Consider the following 24,287-nt stretch of genomic DNA (forward strand, 5'->3'; position numbering starts at 1 on the left):
CTTGCAGGCGCTATGCGTTTCACGCTGACCGCATTGTGTTTGGCGCAATGCGTGAAGTATTCATGCACTCTTGTAGGCGCTATCCGTTTCACGCTGACCGCAATGACCGCACTGTGTTTGATGCAATGCGTGAAGTATTCGTGCAGTCTTGTAGGCGCTATGTGTTACATGCCAATCGCCACACCGAGGGCTTCTCCTTTTCAACTCAAGTCCTCGTTATCTTTTATCTCCAAGTCGCGCCGTTCCAGGCCAAATTGCGTGGTTGGTCTCTCTCCTAACTCGACTTATTGAAGGTGCTGTCTCTAGTATCACTAAGAGACGACAAAATTAGGAATTACTATACTCTCAGGAAATAAGAGATTTTTTCGCCTTTTCTCGTTTGTAATTTTGTTTTTATAAATCCGATTTTTTTTATACCTACACTTTAAGAAATTGCAAATTTTTGCCGCCCCTTAGATTTGCCACCATGGGCCGCGGCCCATGTGGCCACCCCCTTAATCCGGCCCTGGGGGCGTATGCAGTATGCACCTCCCAGTCCCCCGAAAAAAATGAAGAAGGAAAAGGAAAGGAATTAAAATGAAAGGAACGGAGTAAAAAAGAAGGGAATACGCTTAAAATGAGCAATTATTCATTATGAAATTAACTTAAACTGCGTATTAAATTATTGAAAAATTGTCTGTGGGAGGCCCCTGGACCCAGGGTCGCATGAAACGAAAAAAAGAAATGAAAGATTGGAAATCTCAGTGAAATATTTCATGAAATTTCACGAGGTTGTGAAATATTTCGTATTTTTCAGGGGTTGAAGTATGCAACCTGTACTCAAACACATAACAAGTAGAAGAAAGTCACAATTTGTAAATTTTGCGAAACATGAAAAGGAACTGGTATTTCTCAATATCTTTCATAAATTTCCGAAATTTTTCCCGTGAAATTTCAAGGTTTTATTTTCCATGAAATTTTACCACCCTGCCTGGACCCCCTTCATGGCCTTTAAGCCCCCCCCCCCCCCCGTTTGAGGTATTTAGATCTGCCTATGCTCGAAGGAGAATCCGGGGGCCTCCCCTAGAAAATGTTAAAGAATTCAGTTGTTTCAGAAGCAGTACCAACCTGTTTTTCCCCAACGTATGAATCGAATTAAAATTATACAGGTGAAAAAGTTCCATGCTTATTTATCAAAACTCCTTACATTTCTTGGGAGGGACTAAGTTGATTTCTGATGAAGGGGGGCTGTCGTCCCCCCGGCCCCGTACCAGTTGCGCCTCGATCATAAGAGTAACATTGTGGCAACATTGTAAGACATTGCATAGAGACATTGCGGCTGCACCGTCCTTGCGGACTAAGTCACTTCTTGTTCTTAAGTGAAATTATTTTCTCCACCACCTCCGAAATTACATGTTACGTTTTTTGCACCTCAAACGCTCACCCTTCATATCTCGGACTTCGTTGCAGAAAATATCGACCAGTGCCTTCGACGTTGACCGTTTTCTCTTGCAGGATCACTATAACTTCCATTACAATGACATGAAATACAGGGTGGTTCAGGGTTAAGTGCAAAGATTTCAGGAGCGAGTTCGTGGTTAAAATAATACAATTTGTGTCGTTTTACTTCGAAATCGCTCATCTCGTAGCGTACGGCATCTTAAGATTGGTCGCAAACAGCGTTGAAACGTTGTTGTGTCGAATTTAATCAAGCATGTTACTTATGTCAGCTGGGGGTAATTTTAAGCGATTTTCAATTTTTTTTTCAACGGAGGAAAAAAACTATTTTTTGCTGAAGGAAGATTTCAAACCTTTAAGTGGTAGAAATCCAATTTGGCGGGGGATTGCCTTTTAAAATTCCCTGCCAAATGAATTTTTCATTAGTTTAAGATCAAAATTGAGTACAGCGCATATGCTCATCTTTCAAGGGCCAAATTTCACCCAATGTTGCCACAATGTCAGAAAATGATTAACTTAAATATGACCCCCCTCCTTTTAGCCCTATATACGCAAGCGTGGTCCATCCACCGGCAAGCGTTCTGCAGTTCTGCACCCTCAGAAATCCGTTTCGCCGTAACGAAAATCGAAATCTCAAAATCCGATTTTCCGACCCAATATACAACAGCGACGAGAATCGCTCTACTGAAGAATTTGCCTCTGTAAATTAGGTCTCTTTTCCTGTCGACGGCCACATACATCGAGAAGTTTCAAAGTTTACGTGGCTTCACGCAGTGTCAGATCTCCCTCCCTCGTAATGCGAGATACGTCAATCCTCTCCTCCCCCTCCCCTCTGGTCCTTGGTGCGTGACTCAATTTATGGACGGCACCCAACTTTGAGATACTTAGTTATGGCAAAAATGTTACATGAGTTGAAATCTCAAATCTTTCAAATCACACCATCCTTCTAATGCAAACCCTCGAAATCCCCTGAATAATCTCAACCCCTTCAAAATCTCATCACTGAAAATAATTCGACAATGGTCTCCTGCGCCCTCCGGGCAGAACCTTCTATAAATTAAAAATTTAACCCCACCCCTCAAAAAAAGCGAAAAGGTTGCCTAAGAGATAGTGTCATTTTTAGGGGCTGTCCATAAATTACGTACCGCTCTAAGGCTGCGCGGGTCTTCATGATTTTGTGACCGAGCGTGGCATGGGGGTGAGAGGGTAAAAGCTTAGCGTTACGTAACAGTTCGTGCTTACTGGATTTCAACTTTTTTCTTTTTCAATTTTACATGCAAAATTTTTTTGTCCTTTCTTTCTTTTTTCTTGAAATACAGAGCCTTTAACTTAACGGAAGGGATGCCCTCCCCCAGTTTTCAGTGATAACATTCATCTTTACTTTGGGGGGGGGGGAGGGGGTTGTCGAGGCAAATGTCACGTAATGATTTTGGGGCCGTTTGAACCAGCGTCGCATTCGCGTCGCAAGGGGTATGGTAATGTCGAAAAATCAGGAAAATCGCGTTGCGTAATTTACGGACAGCCTTTTTAGGCGATGGTTCGAAAATTTGTCGATTGACCCTGAATCACCCTGTATAGAGGAAATCTACGACGGCAACGCCGAGAGGCGACTCCCGTTCGGCTGCCATGCCGCGGGGCAGTGGTCATTTAAGTGTCAAGCAGCACGCAACACACAGTGGAAAATCAACGTTTTGTACAGGGGAAGGGGCAAGTGCGGTATGTGTGAGTAAAGCACCAAACCACCCTTCCGTACTTTCCACCCTTGGAGTCGGAGTCCTCCCCGGTGCAACTCTTTTTTATTATTCGTCTGCCCGGCGCCTCCAGCGAATGTCGCCGCGTTCCGTTTCTTCGTGTTCGTCGAGACTGTTTCGCCAGGACTCCCCACCACGCACGTTTCTAGCAATTCGTATCGGCCTCTAGAATTCTCTCATGCGAAAGTCGCAGAAATGAACATCGTCGTGTTTCTCGTGCCGTGACAAATCATCCACTCAAGCAGTAGTGTGTACCAAATTTTTTAACCACGAGGTATAAAATCATAAAAATAAAAATAAATCGAACTGTCTCTGAAGTGAATTCATCATTTTCGAAGAAGGGAGCTCCACGGTTTCTAGCGAATCTACCCTTTTTTTCCACAAAAAAAAAAAACGGAAGTGGCTTTGGTGTAAATTTAGGTTAAACTTTTGGTGTAACGTGATTTTGATGTTTATATAAAAATCCGAAGCCGCCGTAGTCCTACACTTTAGGTAGGTTCCGTTACGTAATTGAATCAGGTCCTCTTTCCTGCTTATTTTGTTTTATCTCGAGTATTCCTGGCTTGATTGCGTGGGTTCAATTTATTTGTGAAATCGACCCATGTTGCGGTGAAAAATACGTTTTGTTCAGGGTCGGAACAATTGTTCAGTGCTTTTTGGGTTTTTTAAATACATGGAGAACATAACGAACGAAAAACATTGTCACCATGGTATTTCAAATCGAAGGCCGCCCTTTAAAGCAGCCGAAAACTCCTGATAAATCGGTTCGATGACTTGATGGATCTCTATTCGCCACGGTTTTCATCTATAATTGAAACAAAAGACAAGATTTGAAGCATGCATCATTCTTAGTCAAACGAACGCCCGCCAAAAGCGAAAGGTAAGAGGGGTAAAAATTATTTATTTACTTTTTCGGGGGAAGTTATACAACTAACTCAAAGGATCAGTTTCAGGTTCACGTTTATAGACAATAGATTTTAGAGATCCTTACAAGTTCCTGAAACGTCAAGGATGAACACTACAAGTATATTCACTTTTCTTACTTAAAGTATATAAATACTTGTGATGTAGTTATCTGCTACTTATTTGTATCTTGAATTATTCATTCTTTCTGTATGCGTTCTCAATTAATGTTTAAATATATGGCTCTGCCTTGCGCCGTGTCAAAGTACCATAGATTTTTGAATACCACTACTCGTGCTCCACGATTGTCTTTGTTGCATAGCAAATTATTGAAGGCGTGCTGGTTTCAATCGCGATTTTCCAGGTATGCGACATTTCACGTCGGCGCCGTCCTGCGCCGCGTTAAATTACCGTAAATTTCCAGATACCACGGTAAAAATAGAGCATGCTCTACACTTGTTGAAAATATCAAGATTTTGAAATGTTGTGATGCTGGTGAAATATTTTTAGCTCGTAAGTATCGAGATTTTTCCGGAAAAGATAAGCACTATAGGTGCACCAAAATAATTATTTCGTAACCCTCACATTTTCAAAATTTTAATTCTTAACTGAAAGCCATTCACACATACTATTTTCTCAAGTTCAAAAAAAAGAAAAAAAAAGAAAATATAGTGAAAACCGCTGCTCCGAGCTTTTGCGTCAAGTGTCAGTCGGGAAAAAATGGATCTGGAGAAAATTACTGCCCAATAAGTTTTAGGAATAAGCGTGGGACAACAGACAACTCCTTCTTATTCCCTTTCCTAGGAAAATATGATGAAATTTTATTGAAAGGAAGGAAAATTCGACAGGTACTTCAAAAGATAAACATAAGGAAATGAAGATCTATTCATATATTCATAGAAAAAAAGAGGAGGAAAAAAGCATTTAATCTAGGCTCTCGCCTCGTCTACCGTCGATTTTTTTTTCTTAGTGGTAGTTTTAGGAAACTGTAAGCTATGAGAACGTAAAACCTTGTACAACAGCACTTTGCACATCCCCGAAAATTGTTTGTTTGCTTGCGATCCTTTCATCATAGGAAACGGTCTCGTCTGGGAACAGTGCGACACGCGACGTGATTCAGCGCATCACATCAACCGCGGCTTGGCGCGAGCGCCAAGACAACCTGTGCGCCTTCAATTTTTGACTAGGCAATACGGATATCCATCGTGTTCGAATAGTCGCATTCAGGCGCCTGCCGCAATCTCGCAACGTTCGTCAGCCGAACCACCTCTTTGAGAATGAATTCCAAACCCGTTTGAGCGAAAAGTTCACATATTTCTGCATCTGAATAACTGTTTCATTAAAATCTAATGCTTTTAATGAAAGAATAATGTAAGCTTTATAAATTAAATGTCCAGACTAGGAATTAGTCGCAATTAATTTCTGAGTAAAACGTTTTCTCTTGGACTGCAGGAAGGTTATTGAATTTCATTTCAATTCGTGTGTACTTTAATTAAGGGTTCAATTGAGAAAAAAGCGGGAAAATTGGCCATTGAGGTAAGAAATTTTGCTCAGAGAGGTACAGTCTCTTCAAAATTTGATTGAAGAAAGGAAAGAAAGGTATACAAGAAGCTACCTCCTTTTTTTACTTTCTCCTAATTCAAGAATTTATTCTTATCAATTTTGCTTAACAGCTGTGACGAAGAAGTAGCGTGATATCACACAATGCACTTCTTTTGCGAAACTTGAACTAGTGTCGAGTTAGACTCAAAGAGAATTATTTAGATAATAAACTTAAGGTGTTAAAATCCCGAACAATCTATTTCAAAATACTGTGGGCATCTGAATCATTCTCCAAGATTTGTGGATTTGCACCCACCTTTTAAATTGGTTATTTTTGAATCATGAAAATGACATATGGCATTCTCCTACCCTCGCCTCCTCAATAGTAAGAAAACGACTTTCCAAATAATTTTTACGTCTCGTCATTTTTGAATATGCGCGGTATAACTCTGCAGGGTGTCAACGATCATGGTGTCAACAAACCAAAAATCCGATCGTGGAGTCAACGATTGTTGACGTGAAGCCTCTCAATAACTCCTGTTGAATCTGTAGAATGTATTTTTTATTCTAGCGTTGCAACTGCCTTCATATTGACACTCCTGGTAGCCAAGCAGAGCGTGAATTTTCCCACGTGGCTTAACGAAAGTTATTTGATTTTCTCATCCCTATCTATCGAGGAAAGCGCCCGCGGGTCGATTGTCGAATCATTATCGACATATCATGATCGATAAATCTCTGTTTTAACAATGTTATTTATCGATAAAAGCCATTCGACAAGGGTTCGACCAGCCTTGCGCCGGCTTGAACGACGGATCGGGGAAGCGTGACTGGGGGCCATTTGCGCCACGCCGGAAGATTCTTTGTTAACAGTTTCACATTGCACGTGGAATTGGTTGTTTACGAAACAGGATACGGTAGCGAAGATCTCGACAAAAATTACATCCGAACTGGGTTATAGTGTCATGATGAACACCAAGAAGGAACCCCAGGGCCATTACGCAAGGGGTCCGGGTCCCACCCCGGGGTGCAGGTGATCAACGAGTCACGACCCCCACGCCGAGGGTGGAGCGATGCACACACGAAGCCGTGTACAGGTGGAGCGACTTTAGAGGGGTGTGGAATTAGATTGTTGATGGTGCGTGGGGTGAGGTGGGGTGAGAGCAAGCCCTTAAACACCACCACCCCGATGGTTCTGGTCGATGGTCGAGGAGATGATAATACTGGCGTGCTAAGGAAGAACGCCGTATGAACCTTCGAGAGTTGTCAAATTTCCCCGAATAATATACCTAATTTTGAAGAGATTTTTGCATATTTTTCCTTGAAAGTTTCACATGTTTTAGACTCAATCGTGAACAAAATTCTCTGAGAAATTGGAGGAAAAATATGCATAATTTTCCCGGTAAATTCGTTTTTTATTGAAGGAGATATGGCAACGTCCGAATGCTCATACGACGTTTTTCCTCAGCACGGCAAAATTGTACTCTTTTCTTAAGGGGAAACGCTGTATGAGAATTCGAGTAATGCCAATTTTCCCCGATGTAAAATGTATTTTTAAGGGAATCTATGAATATTCTTCCGTTGAATTTTGCAGATATTTTAAATCATGTTGCGGATCAAATTTGCGGATTAATTGGAAGGAAGATATTCACAAATTTCTCAGGGGATTCGTTTTATCTCAAAGGAAATTTGGCAATGTCTGAATTCCCTCCTGTCGTTTTTTCCTTTGCGCAGCAGAGAGGGCGTCACGTTGTGGCTTATAGATTAAACGATCCACATTGAAAAAAGAAGGGAAAACAACAATTATTCAGTTTCATCCGCTAGAGTGGAGCTCTGGTCCGACCTGAGCAGAGTTTTACTCAAAAAGTTGACGCAACTTTACTCACCTTCGAAAGCGCAGAAAATCGCATTCTACTTATCAATGACCGAAATGCATAACCACGTATCTCCATTTGCAACGTTGCAGACTTACTGTCATATTTATTATTTTATTCGGAAAACTAGTCAACGGAATTTCTCAGAAATTTCCTTGGCTTTTCCCCTCTGTTAGCAGAATATTCTGCATAAATTTCAAGCTGTAAAGTCGGCTTCTACCTCTTTGAAAAAATGAGACAGGAGCGGAAATTTTGAGACACCGTAATCGAGACACATGGTTTCGCACTCCAGTCATCGAAATAGCTCCCGGATTTTTATCGATGGTACAACTACAAAAACTTTCACATCAATTAATTGCGATGCTTGAAAACTCCCGTCCCTACATCACGCTATGAAAGAATATCCCCGCATATTTTTGTTCGAAATTTTCGCAGTATGCTCTGTTGGTGTCGAGGAAAACTCACACGAAATGTTGTACAAAAACACCCCGATAAAAATGATCATGTAAGTGAAATATGGTACCATGATGACGCCAACATGGTATCAACATGGGGCTTGTGAGTGAATTACTTGTAATTGCTCGGTTGATTTGAGATGTTCTTTCGCGGCCTCCATGGTGGATTTACTTCGGTGCCTTTAGGGTGCCAACGTGGTACTAATTTGGTATCAAAATGGGGCAATGATGTAACCAAAGTCAATGGTCTCCACTTGGAAAATTGTGATATTAAATTTTGGATTAAATCCAGATGTAGAGAAAATCTGTGCCATATTATTATTAGATTGAGCACTAATGTTATTACATAATAATTATTATTTGAATGCTCATTTAACCAAATGCACAGTATAGAAACAGAATAAGGCCATGAGAATTGGAAAAATCTGCGCCCACCTTACCCTATCCAGCGAATAGGAACTTAACGTATACCTACTGTTGTGAGGCAATCCCAAGTATCAGAGATTGCAATAAATAGGATTTACGTTGAAAAATACGGCAATTCCACTAAGTGCTGTGTATGTTGCATGGCTCCCATTTGAAGGGGACCCATTTATTGAAACTTATGGCAATAAAATTGAAATAAGTTGCAATTTTTCAATGCATTGCATATTGCGTATCTTTGTGACACATGGAGCTCACTTCGTTGATTGTTTAAAATCGGCATAAATCGACTAAATGATGTAAAAAGATGGCAATTTAATGGTAAAAAAATTACTATTTTATTGAAATAAAATTCCAATTTAATTTCAATATTTTCGTTGCACTGTGCTACTTAGATAGGGCTGAAGGAGGGGACAGTAAAAGTTAACTGCAATATCAGCCATAAAGCCATAAACTCAACGACGGAAAGTTAAAACAGTGATAAAAGAAACGAGGATTAGGGACCCTAGGAAGTGCACACAGGACACGATGTCACTTTCTAAAGTTTCAATCGATATTATTTCACGGTAGCTTGAGCCGTCATCCACAACTTAACACTTTGACTGGAGTTTTCACACGCCATTTGTGGGTGATTGTAATTCAACGGATAAAATGGGCGATGAAATATTAATTCGCCCTCACTGCTTGCCTTTAAATCCGATCGTCATTAGGCCTGTTGGCTGCTTATGCCCGTCTCCAAGTCCTTATTTTTACCATGAATTATTTATTGTTTCCTCGGCATCATTAAGCACGTTTCTGCGGTCTTACAGACAGCGGCGTCTCGCGATATGATTCTTTTAATGTTTGTCTAATGATTTGGTCAAGCTTTTCTTGCAAACATGATGTCCGAAATCATACATTTTCGGGGGTGTAGCTAAGAATCGTCAATACGCACTGCTAACACTCCAAATCAGCGGTTCACAACCTTCATCCGTCGCGGACCACAGGGCCGGATTAAGGGGATGGCCACATGGGCCCGCGGCCCAAGGCGGCAAATTTAGGGGGCGGCAAATTTAGGGGGCGGCAAATTTTGCATTTTTTTTTAAATGTAGGTATAAAAAAAAATCGGACTCAGAAAAAAAAGTTATCAATGAGAAAAGGGAATAAAATCTCTCTTTCCTGAGAGTATAGTAGTTTCTAATTTTGTCGTTTTTCGGTGATACAAGAGACAGCATCTTTAATTAGTCGAGTTAAGAGAGGAACTAAACACGCAATTTGGCCTGGAGCTCAGCACAGAGAGGAATGATGACGAGGACTTGAGATGAAAAGGACAAGCCCTCGACATGTAACACATATTAGCGCCTACAAGACTACATGAATACTTCACCCATTGCGTCTAACACAGTGCGGTCGGGAAAGGTTGGCGTGAAACGCATAGCGCCTACAAGACTGCAGGAATACTTCAAGCATTGCATCAACTACACTGTGCGATCAGCGCGGCGCAGTGGCGGAAGTTAAAATTATTAAACCACATTTATGTTTGTTCTTTCATAATTTTTTGGTTCATTTCTTATGAATGGAGGACCTTGTCCACACGGAGGTAGGTTTATGGAACTTAACTTTCGCGTCAAGTTCGGTGAAATTTTGCTAGTAGTGTTGACAGGGCTTTCGCAAAAAATGTATCCAACACGAGTAGGTAAACGCGTCTTATGCACCCCTCCTCCTCCGGCACGTTCACTTGATGGTTTTTATTGATGTTTCAAAACGAATAAGAAGGCGGAGGCCAAATACAGGCGGCCCATGGGCGGCAAGTAGGTAAATCCGACCCTCGCGGACCACCTTTTCCCTGAGAGGGGAGGCCATGAATTTAACTATCAACAAAACTGAGTGACCCTTACTTCTTCTTTCTTCCTTTTTTTGTCATATGCATTCGCATATTCGGACCAGAAACTATCGGCGAGCCTTTGTGGACTACTGTTGGGAACTGCTGCTCAAAATCATCGTGCGTATAGAAATCTTTGGTCTCCACTTATCTGGATTGCACAGTTTGGAATAATCGGACTGATTATTGAAACTAATGGACACAGCTATAGACAAAGAAGACATAGGGAGTACGGAGCAAGCCTATTGGTTGAAGGGGTGTTGCTATAGACTAAGGGTGAAAATCATGGACTAACAATAGCGTTTCTCGTGAGTTGCCGTTAGTTAGTCTATTACCTATCTCCTTTGTCCATTGCAACCATCCGCTTCCACTAATAGGATCTATCCATATTCATTTGTCTTCTTTGTCTATAAATTTCAATAATCAGCTCGCAGGTTTCTTTTTTTTAAAAAAAAATCTCGATCTTGAAATTTGTAAGGAAGAGGATATGTAAAACGCGATTAAAAAAGAACTGAAAAAATATAGACAAAAAATGACTCATGGTTCCCCTTAAAACCCCGCAATCGAGGCAGTTGTTTTTATTTGTAGCTTCGCGGATGTGGTTCTGCACAAAAGTACTCCAGGATGTCACTACCGGGGATGTACATTGTCAGCATTCGTCAAACACTTCGCTAAGCAATTTTATTCCTAAATTGACTTTAGCTCGTCAAATGCTTCACTGAACACGCATGTCCGGATTTACCTACTTGCCGCCCTCTTCTCATTCATTTTGAAACATCAATAAAAACCATCAAGTGAACGTGCCGGAGGGAGAAGGGTGCATAAGACGCGTTCATTCGTGTTGGACACATTTTTTTCGTAAGCCCTGTCAACACTACTAGCAAAAATTTACGGAACTTCGCGCGAAAGTTCAGTTCCGTAAACCTATCTCTGTGGGGACAAGGCCTTTCATTCGTAAGAAATGAACTAAAAAAGTAAGAAAGAACAAACATAAATATGGTTTAATAATTTTAACTTCCGCTGCCGTGCCGCGCTGACCACACTGTGTTTGGTGCAATGCGTGAAGTATTCATGTAGTCTTGTAGGCACTGTGCGTTTCACGCCGCGCCGGCCGCTATTGACCGTACTGTGTTTGATGCAATGCGTGAAGTATTCAAGCAGTCTCGTAGGCGCTAATATGTGTTACATGCCGACCGCAGCGTCGAGGGCTTCTCCTTTTCATCTCAAGTCCTCGTCATCATTTCTCTTTGCGCCGCGCCGCTCCAAGCCAAATTACGTGTTTGGTTTCTCTCTTAACTCAACTAATTAAAGGTGCGCAGTCTTTTGTACCATCGAAATACGGCAAAATTAGAAATTAATGAACTCTCAGGAAATGAGAGATTTTGTCACCTTTTCTTGTTTGTAATTTTTTTCTGAATCCGATTTTTTTGTACCTGCCTTTCGCGGCCAAAACTCTATTTTTCTCCTTCAAATTTTGCAGGGGTTTTCCTTAGTCGCATATAATTTTCCAACCTCATGCATAAGGACGCTCCTCGTTTTTATAGCTGAAGATTCCGAGTTTGCCAATATTTTTTCCCTAAATGATACAACTCATAAAAATTAGATTACCGCAGCCCGACCGCAACCAGAGCCCTAGACAAACCACTCTACATCACCACATGTAATTTAATCATACTCTGGACCCTTTTAGCTCTCACTTAAAAAAAGAACATCAATATCGAACAATTAGCAACAGAGCTATAGCACTACAAAAAACCGCTTGGCCGCCATCTTTAACGGCCGCCATCTTGGATCCTGCTCGAATTTGAAGGTGGTTCTACGGACAAAAACGACTAGTTTTCCATATCGACGGTGTAAGTCGGCTATCACATAACTTGTTTGCGGTGTCTGAAAATCTCCGCCACTATAATATTTTTTTAAAGGAGAACAAATTGGCATCATTTCTTGAAGTTTTTGCAGAATGTTCTTCACATAGAGAAGAAAAATCACGACAGTTTTTAAGAGTTGCCCTTGAGTAGTTTTCCGTTTAAAAAATCCAGTTTGATAGGAAGTCTGCGACGTCGCAAACAGAGTTATGTGATTGCCGACTCACACCGTCGATATGGTGTAATATCCCGAAGTGGCAATGTCCAATAAAAAAACTCATCGATTTCGATCGTACCCACTGTACTACTAGAAAAGATACGAGCCCAGGTGTGAAGAACCGAGTTAAGGGCGGGAAAGGGGTGGTTGTACCGGGCGGCAAGGGTCAAGCCGTGGTCAAGCCGTCCAGCAAGTGGTCGTTCAATATTTTACAGAGTGCTTTCTCTTTTTCTCTCCATTCTCTCGCCCGAGTTTTCTCTTTCTTTTCGGGAAATTAATCGATAGAGCCCGGGGTTATTTTAGCAATATGCAAATACCGCGTCGGGCCTCTGACCGCCGGATGCGCCCCCCCCCCCCCCCCCGGCGCGGTTGCTTAACGGGGAGGATTTATTAATTTTTCTAGCCGCCAGCGACCAGCGCCCGCCCCTGGAGTGACGTCTCAGACAAAAACAGTGTCGTGGCCCATCGGTGTTACTTAGCAACTGCTAAATAGATTTCGCGTAAACAGTTCGAGCGAGGGGAACGGGAAACCACGCCGCCGCATAATTTGGAGCGGGTTCCTGTAAGTCCTCGACATACCGTTGCCAGTTTTGCGTGCGAAATTTCTCTTTGAGGCGATTCTTATCGGTGGGGTACTCGTCAGAGTGGCCTACAAGGAAACAGGCACGAAACAGTATTTATTTGGGAAACGAGGCGAACACCGATAGCTATAAACGAGGGGAAAAAACCACTTAGAAGCGTGGCCCGAACCGTATGTAACAAGGTGGTATTATAGTGCTGCGGGTCCACACTGTTTTTGGGAGAAAACAAGTTCAAAAATTTCTGAAAGTTTTTTCGCACTGGGACTTAATAGAGCTCAAAAAGTTTGACTCTAATTGAAATGTTTGAACTTTTTGGCTTGTTTTCCCCGCAAATTGGTGTGGACCCAGCACTATTTTCCACGCTTCTTACTGAGATAAAGTATGACTGAAACTTGAAAAATTTACTCAAAAATTATGAGAGTGACGCGTAACTCGAAGCGCTTTGCTAGGTTGAACCGCGCAGGGGTCAGAGGGTGCAGCCCCCTACTTTTAAAATTGGAAGAAGACAGACGAATTGGCAGGTTATAATCTCTCAGAATCTCCCAAAATCATGAGTTTCGGCCAATCTATCTCTGGAAAGAACTATGACGAAAAATGAAAATTCACGCTGTTTAAATAGAAAAATCTACAATTTTATCACATCATCAAAAAAAAACCTGGGTCTCATTCCAAATATTTAAAGAGCGGGATTATGCTTATCTAGGGTCCACCTTTTCTCCGTGGACGTTCAAATTTATTTTGAATATTCTTTTATCTGTGTTTTTTTGCCCATCTGAAAATTTAACAATGACAGCACGATATGGTGACTAGCTCTGATAGTCTACCATCTTTTTGCTTAACGATTAAACTTTTTGAAGAGATTGAACATATTCGGCTTCTTTTTGAGGCTGAAATCAATTTTCTAGGCAGCTTCAACAGAGAAAAAAAATCGCCAATACACCCCCTGGTAAAAATTGGCAGTAGAATCTGTGTTCCAAAATACCATAGGCTTACAGCCGGCTGTGAGATTCTCAATAGCTTCTACAGCCGGCAACACAATTTCTTATAGCCTTTTATAGCCGATGACGATTAAGCAACAGCCTGGCGATAAAGTGTATGCTAAACGTTTTACTAATTACGGATGCTAGGACTTAGTGAGTTTTTTGACCACCGCTCTCTTTTTGAGCCGTGGTATCTTGATTTATTTTGCGAGGAAAGCTCCGTACTTTTGAAGGATGCCTGCCATTCCTAACATTTTGGAGCGCCTGCAATTTCGTATGATACTGTGCAATACCTCTGGTGTGAAATAGTTGCTTCAAGCTCCGTGGTACGCTGCGGCGCGGAGCGGCGGGCGGGCAGCCAGCGCGGAACGCGCATTGGCGCCTACAAACCTAACAGGGATACTTCACGCATTGCGCAACGCGTGAAGTATCCCTGTTAGGTTTGTAGGCGCTAATGCACGTTTCCCGCTGGCTGCCCGCTTGCCGCGGCCGCAGCGTGCCACAGCGCTTGAAGCGACTATTTCACACCAGAGGTATTGCACAGTATCATACGAAACTGAGGGCGCTCTAATATATCAGGAATGGCAGGCATAGAAAAATCCACAATTTATCACGTCATCAAAAAAAACCTGGGTCTCATTCCAAATATTTAAAGAGCGAGTTATGCTTATCTAGGGGTCCGGTCCACCCTTTTCTCCATGGACGTTCAAATTTATTTTGAATATTCTTTTATCAGTTTTTTTTTGCCCATCTGAAAATTTAACAATGACAGCACGATATGGTGACTAGCTCTGATAGTCTACCATCTATTTGCTTAACGATTAAACGTTTTGAACAGATTGAACATATTCGGCTTTTTTTTGAAGCTGAAATCAATTTTCTAGGCAGCTTCAACAGAGAAAAAAATCGCCAATACACCCTTCCACACATACACACACCACGTATGCATATACACTTTAGAAAGCAGTCTGAAACTTTCATGCACATTCTTGTCTCCGATTTGTCGGCAGTCAACTTTCTTAGGAAACTTTAATCAATCTAGACAGGGTAATTTGAGCAGGTGCAGCAACAGCGAAACTTTTAAGCGTTAACAATGTTTGTGGGCAGTAACACTCATAATCATGTAATTATGAACCATCAGCGTTGTCTTGGTTAATTTACCGAGACAGTTCATGGATAGAGATCGCCTCTATCACGAGAATACCTGATTTACCTTATGCCTCATTTTGTAAACAAGAGCTCCTCGTGATATGACCCAGTCATTCTGCAAATACAAAGGATTAGTCTTCGCTGCTTTATTCTTGCAACTCCCCGTAGCAGAGTCAATTTTTATACCTCTAAGAATGGCATAAGAAAAATATAATAATATATAAATACGATCTATAAAAAACTTTCAATTGTTCTTTTTTTAAATACCTTTTTTACAAATTTTTCAATTTTAACACCTCAGTAAAGGAGTCGCTATTGCAAAAAATATGTATTATATTGACAAATGTTGACTTTTTAACGGGGCTCTAAAACTAGGAATATGACGTTTTGCCAAAGGAAAACTTTAAGAAAATATATAGTTACGACTTTCTTGCACAGGGCTGTGGCATGGAAAGCACTAATGAGAAATCTTTACGATGTTTTGTTAGTATAGATGTACACCTCAATTGGACCACCAGGTGAAAAGAAGAATCACAACAATGTATAATTTTTATCAGAATTTCACGCAGAAAATTTTAAACATTTTTAAAACTCTACAAATCCTAATCAGAGTGAGGATATTAAGCTTTTTCTTAGCGTTAATTTCCAACTTTAAAGTCGATAATAATGACTAAAAACTCCTGAGTTTAAGTCAAAACAATCACTGACTTAATTTTGAAGTGCCGAATGGTTCAACGATTATCTCAGGTTCTGGTGAATATTTTTTTTCTCCTTTTTTGTCGCCTACTTTGTATCTTTGTATATTTTGCATATTTGTGAAGGATGGACATTTTTGTAAAACTCGTTTTTTGTATTTGAATCGAATGAATGGATCGATAACATCATCAACGTGATTATTACTCGCTAACGACGTGACGATGCGATAGTGGATCGCTTGATGCAACTATTTTAACTCATGATGTCTGTTGCATACAAAAGAGTACAAGCGCGAGCATCAACGCTACGTTTCAGCCGCAGATGTCACACACCAATAAGTTACTGGGAGAGAGCTTTTCCTCCGACATAGAGTTACAAAATCTGACTGTTACTGTTGTATGCACCCATCTCTCATACCCCCCTCCCTCTCCTCTGTACAAAACATTAAAATGCTCGGTGGACTACGCATGCTCGCAATGTCTGCTAAATAACGTGTAGTACCTCGTCTAACACGCCTGCAGACTTCCGAGTTTATATTACTTCGCTTGCTGACAAGGACGTAACTATATTTGAGATAGACTAGTAAGCATTGGTTATAAGACGCATGTTTCACTTGTGAAGTGTAGTTACTCCCATATTTGAGAGCGACATTTCATGCTAATATCGCATGACATCTCAAACGCTCGAATCCGTGACGCCTCGGTGGACTTATCATATCGCATTCTTATATAGAGCAATGACTAAAGAAACGGAACTATCGAGCGTTCTATTTGTTGAAATGGGTGCTTGTTTTGGCCTCAGGCGGAAAATGATGGACTATATCTATAAGCGAGGTTCCTCTTGGGGTACCGCATAGTGGATCGAGTCAATCAGAGAGGTCGGACATAAAATGTTTGACTAAAACTGCACATTTTGATGTTTATAACGTCACATTTTGAATTTGGAGGGGCGGGTCTAGACTGAAAATGTCACGAGGAAACCACTGTCAATGGAATCACTTTTAAAATATCAAAGTTCTAATTTAACGGAGTTGTAAGCTTTTAAAGTTCCCAAATTTTGTCCGACTTCTCTCATTGACTCGATCCACTGTGTGCCGTTGGTTAGTCCTTCACTTTTTCTTGGTCTCTTTCATTTGTCCATTGCAACCAATCGTTTCCACTATCTCCTCTTTGTCTTTTTCGTGCATCCCTTTGTCTATGAATATCAGTGATCAGCCGGCTGCTAGTAAATCCAAGAAAAGTACAAGTAACTGCTGTAAGAAAAATAATGAGGTGAGCAATTAAGGCGCAGCTAGGGCAGTCGAGCAGAGGGGTGGTCAATAACACTCAGTTAACATGTCGGCTATTCAGGTCACGGTGGGTCAAACACTCCCGACAGCTGTCCGTTCCTGGGCATAACCACTCATAAGCACTGCCGTAACCCTGAAGGCGCTCCCATTTTGCATCTCATCAGTATTCCATTTCGCTACTTTGTAGGCCATCTAGAGGCGATAATGGTGGATTCGCGGTTGCCGTTGATATTTTTCATGAGAGAGTCATGCAAAAGCCCATTTACAAGTGTATCTTGATAATTGGAAATTCCATGCAGCAGACGATTTTCAGCCATAAAAATGTTCAAATTACTTCAAATTTCTAGTTACAGTCAATTTTTTTCTCCTTTTTTTTCTTTTTTTTGGCTGTAATACATGCATATATGTTTTTCATAGTATGACACTTTTTCCGAAAGAACTTCTGTTCTTACTGGTCGCGGTCAAACAACTTTTGTCCGTATTCCCGATGTATTATTTTATTTTCATTAAAGCAACTTTATATTGGGTGATCCAAAAGTCTCGCACCACCAGCACCATGCATCCCCTGTAACTTATGAACAGATAGAGATAGGGACTTAAACTCGTGTGAATGCGCCCAGGTCAAAAGAAATGACTTTTGCGGAATCCCAAACATTCAAACGGACCACCCAAAATATAGCAAGAACCTCAAGAGTTATTGTCTTGGTGCGGGACTTTTGGGTCACCCTGTATGAGAGAAGTATTTTCATCTCAATCCTTTGACTACTGTAAAGAAGTGCCGCTCTCCGATTGGTCCGCGATTTTTTGGCTGTCATGGTAGCTCCTTTGCTTCCAGTTTTGGACCAAGGTACACAAACGAGCAGTGGCGTGGCGCGAGCCGGTAGGCGCGAAACGTATATTAACGCCTCCAAGACTGTAGGAATACTTCACGCATTGCGCCAAACACGCGCGCGGCGTGCTTTGCAATGTATCGATTAATACGCTATTCAAACCTATGATAAAATATCGATTATCACGGAGAACACCATAATAACACAGTATGCGGTCGCCGCGGCGTGCTTTGCAATGTATCGATTAATATGCCATTCAAACCTATGATACAAAATCGATTATCGGAGAACCCATAATGATTCTTTACCAAAACTTCAAATGGGATAATATCGATAGTCGATAATCACGCCTCGGCAACAGGACCATGCGCAGGATGGTGACAGAGTTCCAGACGTGATAAGGATTTATTTCCAACCTCTGAAATAAATTCTGAACGAACACTGGTGCATATTTTTTTGTAAAGAATTACCTTTTCCCTGTGTGAATCATTATTTTCTTCCCGGATAGTAAAAATTCCTCTAAATAGAGGTTGTTTTAAACGTCCTGTTAGAGCCCCCAGAAGCTTCCAGGACTTTATGTTCACCTACCTTTCGTCCATTAAATAAATGTCCACCGCTACTTATGTCCACTAAACATTAAGTCCAGTCTATATTAAGTCCACGTGATTTAATGTCCAACCATGAATACGTCCAAAATTATCCAAATTGTGGACATTATGTCCACATTTTTTTCTTCTCATTTAAATGACAGGAACCACCTCAAAAATAAATGCATACTACTACTACCTTCATTCTTAAAAACATTTCATTCATGAATCAAGTCATGAAAGAGAACAGACTCTAAGAGCAAATAAAAACAAGTAAAGCGGGGAAGTTCTAATACTGTCGTATTAGAAAAGCGCTCAGGTGTTAGTAAATGTATTTAGTGAAGAAAGGAAGTATAAACTCCGTCGACTTGGCTGGGAAATGGAAATAAAACATCAGCTGATAGCAAACAAAGATTACCAAGGAAACTGTAAACGCTTTTTTTTGTTTCCCGAAAATGATAGCCACCGTTGAGCTCATCAGGCGCGTTTTTTTTTTCAGGCTTCTTTTATTTTCAATGATCAATTTCGATAAGAATTACTCTACTGCTAAGGAAATTTCTTATAGACAAACGATCGTAACTACTTGCGCATTACATTAAAAGCGTAAAATACGGTTATCACAGCTTTATTTATTTTAAAATTGGACCCCCCCCCCCCCCTCAATAGCCTGCACATCGATGAGCTAGTGCGCCATTTAAACGAATTAGCACTAGTATACTAGTATTCTAGAGGCAAGTCGAAATCAAAAAGCGCTGCCTATCGGCTGAACGCTTAACATATGTTCATGTGTCTACTGTGCGGAAATGATAAGATGAAAACCGAAGCGGGAGCCTAGGAAACGCTCCAATGCCAAATCAAACATTTTTCAATAACAGATGCTGTCAAAATTGAAAGTCCTCTTTAACTAGTTATTTCGTGCACCTTCAATCTTGTAGGATACTGTGCAACGCCTCTGACGCGAAATAGTTGCTTAAAGCGTTGCGGCGCGGCAGGCAGCCAGCAGCGGGACACGCGCATAGGCGCCTACAAACCTAACGGGATACTTCACGCGTTGCGCAATGCGTGAAGTATCCTGTTAGGTTTGTAGGCGCCAGTGCGCGTTCTGTGCTGCTAACACGCCGCTCCGCTCTGTGTTAGGCCCTAATATTTAAACTCGCGGAGTCAGCGTTTTTCAACTCATGATTTTGAAATGTTTGCACTCTCTGCATTGATTATTCCCTTTTAAACTGATGAAAAAGAAATATGTGCTACTGGAAAATATAATGTGTTTTTTTGTAAATATAAGAGTAGTTCCGTGTCAAATTGAATGATTTCCAAAGCATTCAAATTTATTCTTTTATGTTTTGGGCTTTTACTGTGCTGCAGCGTGGTGTAAGCGCAACTAAACGCTCAAAATTGGACGTATTTGACTCAAGAAGGTCGATGTACAAATAAGTTAAAAACAAAAAATTGCGTTCTTCTTAGTTTTTTTCCTCTTTTATTAATTTTTGTATAGTTTCTTTTATCACAACTACGGCTAATTGAGATTCATATCGATGCCATTGCTTGAAAAAGGTTTTACAAATATTTACCACGTATTAAAAATGTAAATGTTTTTAAAATGAAGTAATCAATTTCATAAGAAAAAAAAAATGTACATTTAAGGCATATTTTGTGTCGGAAATTTCAAGGATAAAAATGAAACCAAGTATTTACCAAAGACAATTTGAAAAGATGAATCAAAACAAGAAATTAACATTTCATTTAAAATATGAGTTATATGTGAACATTTCGTTAGAGGAGTCGTTCTATTCAATCCCTGCTCAGCATGACCGACGCTTCCGCGCTCAAGTTGAGGAGAGCATGAGGTCAATTAAGACGAATATCTATCAACGCGAGAAAAATGTGAATGTAAACACGATGCAGCTATGTTGAATATTGCGTAGTATTCTTGTGAGCAGGGGTTGGATGGAATAACTCCTCTAACGGAATGTTCACCTGTGCCGTGGTATCGTTTTTGAGGCGGAGAGCTCGAAAAAACGCAAATTTCATATGCAAATTGTGAAGCAAGGAGTGCATTTTAGACTTGACTGATGTGCTCATCGTGATTTTTGAGGCATTTCACACGAGTAACAACTCTTATTTTTGCTCCAGCAAAAGTTTGTAACAGGCCGATTTAAACAAGTGGCAAGTTAAGTCCTGGATAGACGATCAAATTCCGAACCAATTCCGATTAAAGTAGACATGCTGATGACTGATGGTCACCATCTATCATCAAATGTTGACGGGCCGCACTTATTTGTTCAAAGTAAGATCAGAATGGAGTGCCACCATTCATCATCTCCTGCCACAGGAAACATTTCTGCCAAGTTTTCATTTTAAAATGAAGCAAATTAATGAGTTTAAGCCTGATGACTCCCGACACTTTGATGCTACTTTGATCGGAATTGGTTCGGGAATTTGATCGTCTATCCAGGGCTTTACCTGTGAGACACCTCCAGTGTGTTTTCATTCCAACTGATTCCTCTGTGTTTTTACTTTGGGTTTCAGGCATAGGAGAGGGATGTGGCTGTTCGCTTTTCTGGTGGGCTCGGTGGCAGGAAACTACCCGGTGTTCGACGCGACGACCCAGATGAAGAACCTCCTCGTCCCGGCCGATCTACCCGTCGGCTCCATCATCTACCGACTCCGCGCGACCGACGCCGATCGGGACCACCCCCTCACCTTCGACGCAACAGGTATACCACCGCCACCTTCCCATCTTCATCACGTTCCAATGTTCCATATGAGGAGAAAACAACCACCGCAATATCGTCGTACCTCGGACGAAGTGCGTGACATTGCATCCACCTGCGATGCATTCACCCTTATCTAATTTCCTAACCTAACCTAACCCTAACTTAACCTAATCTAACCTAATCTAACCTAATCTAACCTAGTCTAACCTAATCTAACCTAATCTAACCTAATCTAACCTAATCTAACCTAATCTAACCTAATCTAACCTAATCTAACCTAATCTAACCTAATCTAACCTAATCTAACCTAATCTAACCTAATCTAACCTAATCTAACCTAATCTAACCTAATCTAACCTAATCTAACCTAATCTAACCTAATAGCTGGGTGGATGCATCGCAGGTGGATGCAACGTCCTGAGCCCCCTCGGACGTAAGGGCCAGTGGCGAGGCGTGAATGGTCGATTTTCGACTTTTCCCTTTTGAGGTTATGGTACAGAATCGATTATTAAGGTGTTCGTCGCTAACGCCCTGTTTATCGATCCTTTTCCATAAGTGTAAACGGTAGACCATGCCACGCCACCGGTAAGGGCGTATCTCAATTTCCACTTGAGCCCTGTTTCACACAAATTTTGCGTTTGCGTTTTTCAAGCGTCTGAAAATTTTTGGGGGAAAAATTCACGATTTTCTCGGTAAATTCGGTTTTTATCGAAGGGAACTTGGCAACGTTTGAAGGCTCATACGGCGTTCTTCCTCAGCACGGCAGCATTTACGGCCTCCTCTCCTCTGGAAGGCACTGATTTCGTATGAACAACCTTAATGAATTATTATAATTTTTTTTTTTCATGTCTCCAGATTACGGAAGTTACGTGATTCGGATTGAGAACCTGCCTTGCGATCGGAACGTGACGCACTGCGACGCAAACGTCTATCTGGAGAGAGTGTTAGTGCCCGGACAGGTTTTCAAATTTCGGCTCACGGTGAAAGATACGAAAGGACTCACGACGACCCTTCCCGTCTCCATCCACGCCACCAACGGCCGCACTGACGTCACCGCCATCTTCCCTCACATCCCAGGCCTGATCGTTGTCCCTGAGGTTTGTAATCTGTTATCAAGTAAATTAGGCCAAAGTTATACAGGAATTCGATATTTATTGATACTGTAGAGTCTCGATTATCCGCGATAATTGGGACCGCGAGATACCGCGGATAATCGAAAATCGCGGATAATCCGAATCTACGCAAGACGGCCGGAAAAAGTCATCGGGAAGACTGCATTATAAAGGAATCAGTAAAGACACTCACCACGCATTAGAAAAGAATATAATTATTAACTAAGAATCAATTACCGTTATCTGTTTAACAAATTAAACTTTATTTCTTGAAGAAAAAAGGTTTTCCCAAGAGCTGAAAGTGCTCCGACCCATTTCTACCTTCGTTTTTAACACTCAGGTAACAATGGAGGCCTGCAAGTGCACATACAAATAGAAAGATGGTTTTTCCAAAGAGGAGAGGAATGACCCCAAATTTCTCCGTTCGGTCCCGGTCGCTTTCAAAAGAAATAGAACAAGTAAAAAAAAGTCCGCTCCACAGACCGCGGATAATCCGAATCGCGGATAATCGAGGCGCGGATAATCGAGACTCTACTGTATGTCGTAGGCAGTCAAAAATCGCCGGCTATTTGCAAGCGGCATGCGTGTCAATTAGTCCAAGTGCAACAATCCGCATCGACAAAGTTTCATTGGTAAAAACTTCAAAAGCACGATCGGAGCAGGGAGCGCCTTCAAATCCCGGCGATACGCTCCGCTTTGCTAGGCAGTTAGTTTAGTTGCCTACTCGAACCAAACCCAACTAAGGTCACTTATCTCACTACATGCACGCGCGAGGGTGCTAGCTGGTACCATGCATTCAAGAAGAAGAGGAAGGAGGAACAGAGGAAGAAGAAGATTAGGAAGAGGAAGTCGGTTTGAATTCCAAGCACAATGAGCAGTGCTCTCTATCTTGTTTCTTTAATTCTGAATTTTTACATCTTCTTATTCAACGCAAGAATGCAATTTGTCGCCAACTGCTACTTGCCTCCGACGGATACATTAGTATTGCATTTTTTTGTGGCATTGGTATCGTTTTTATCAGTTGCGGTGTGACAAGAAATATATTATGGTAACATCATAACTAATGGCGTCCATGACAGTGCCGGTTATCAAAGCTCTAATTAAGGTAGTAGTTAGGGTGGTAGTTAAGGGTACGGAATGCGATATCACAAGGTAACAGAGGCGTCCCTCATCACCCCTAACTTTTCAAAATACGCCAAAAACTTAGGACAGTGCGACGCGCACAACGCACATATATGAGATGAAAAATATGATAGTTTCAGTTTCACTAACTTGTTGATAATTTTTCAAAATTTCTGAACTTTTTCTGCGTGTTCCATAAATAGCGTAGTGCATCTGTGTGGAAGGTTCTGTCCCGTAAAATCGCAAAAAATGCCATGCGTTCAGGATCGCGTAATAGAATAGAATATAAGTATGATTTCTCCTCAATATAAGTTAAAAATTGCGGTGGTGTAAGCGTGGAAAGCGGATCTCTTTCCGAGGTTCTCGAACTTAGCAAACAAGAGAGCTTAACGCAAACGAACACAGCCGAAATGCATATCTCTGTTCTCATCTAACGGGTTTTTCCAGTGAAATAGAGAGTTGAAAGGGAAAACTGAATAAAGACGTTATTTTCAAATTCTTTTCTTTCGTAAGGAACGCTTCTCTCCCTCTTGTCTACAATTTTATCGATTCTATGTCAAAATGAAGGGAGGTTTCTTCTTGTGTCTGCCACATTATTGATTCATTGCCATACGTAAAGAAAAATGCATGCATAAGCGTGTGAATTGTACCTTAAGCAACAGACCGCATCGTACGTTGAATGCAGAGCAATGTTTGTCAAATTGCAGTATATTGTGGCTGGGAGAAAAGCTTGTGCAACACCTGGTTTGTTTTACAGTCGAGGTCAACTTTCATAGTGATCTCGACGCTAGATAAAAAAACAGCTGCCAACGCTTTCTCTCAGGTTTCACAATCAAGTTTTATCTGTTTTCAGTCAGTTTGGAAGGTATAGGATAATTGCCTGCCGAAAAGGAGGCCGGT

The 24,287-nt window shown here is 41.2% G+C and overlaps 1 protein-coding gene across 1 annotated transcript in view; it reads left to right on the top strand.

Moving 5' to 3' along the window:
* The first annotated feature begins 2,102 nt into the window (after window positions 1-2,102).
* Window positions 2,103-24,287, top strand: part of LOC109033299 (cadherin-86C) — a 53,635-nt gene continuing 31,450 nt past the window's right edge. Inside the window, exons 1-3 of the mRNA XM_072305729.1 lie at window positions 2,103-4,068; window positions 20,966-21,153; window positions 22,009-22,250. Coding sequence (XP_072161830.1) covers window positions 20,979-21,153; window positions 22,009-22,250 — 417 coding nt within the window. The 5' untranslated portion in view covers window positions 2,103-4,068; window positions 20,966-20,978. The remainder of the gene's footprint in view (window positions 4,069-20,965; window positions 21,154-22,008; window positions 22,251-24,287) is intronic.

Source organism: Bemisia tabaci, unplaced genomic scaffold (assembly GCF_918797505.1).
Source record: "Bemisia tabaci unplaced genomic scaffold, PGI_BMITA_v3".
Lineage (NCBI taxonomy): Eukaryota > Metazoa > Arthropoda > Insecta > Hemiptera > Aleyrodidae > Bemisia > Bemisia tabaci.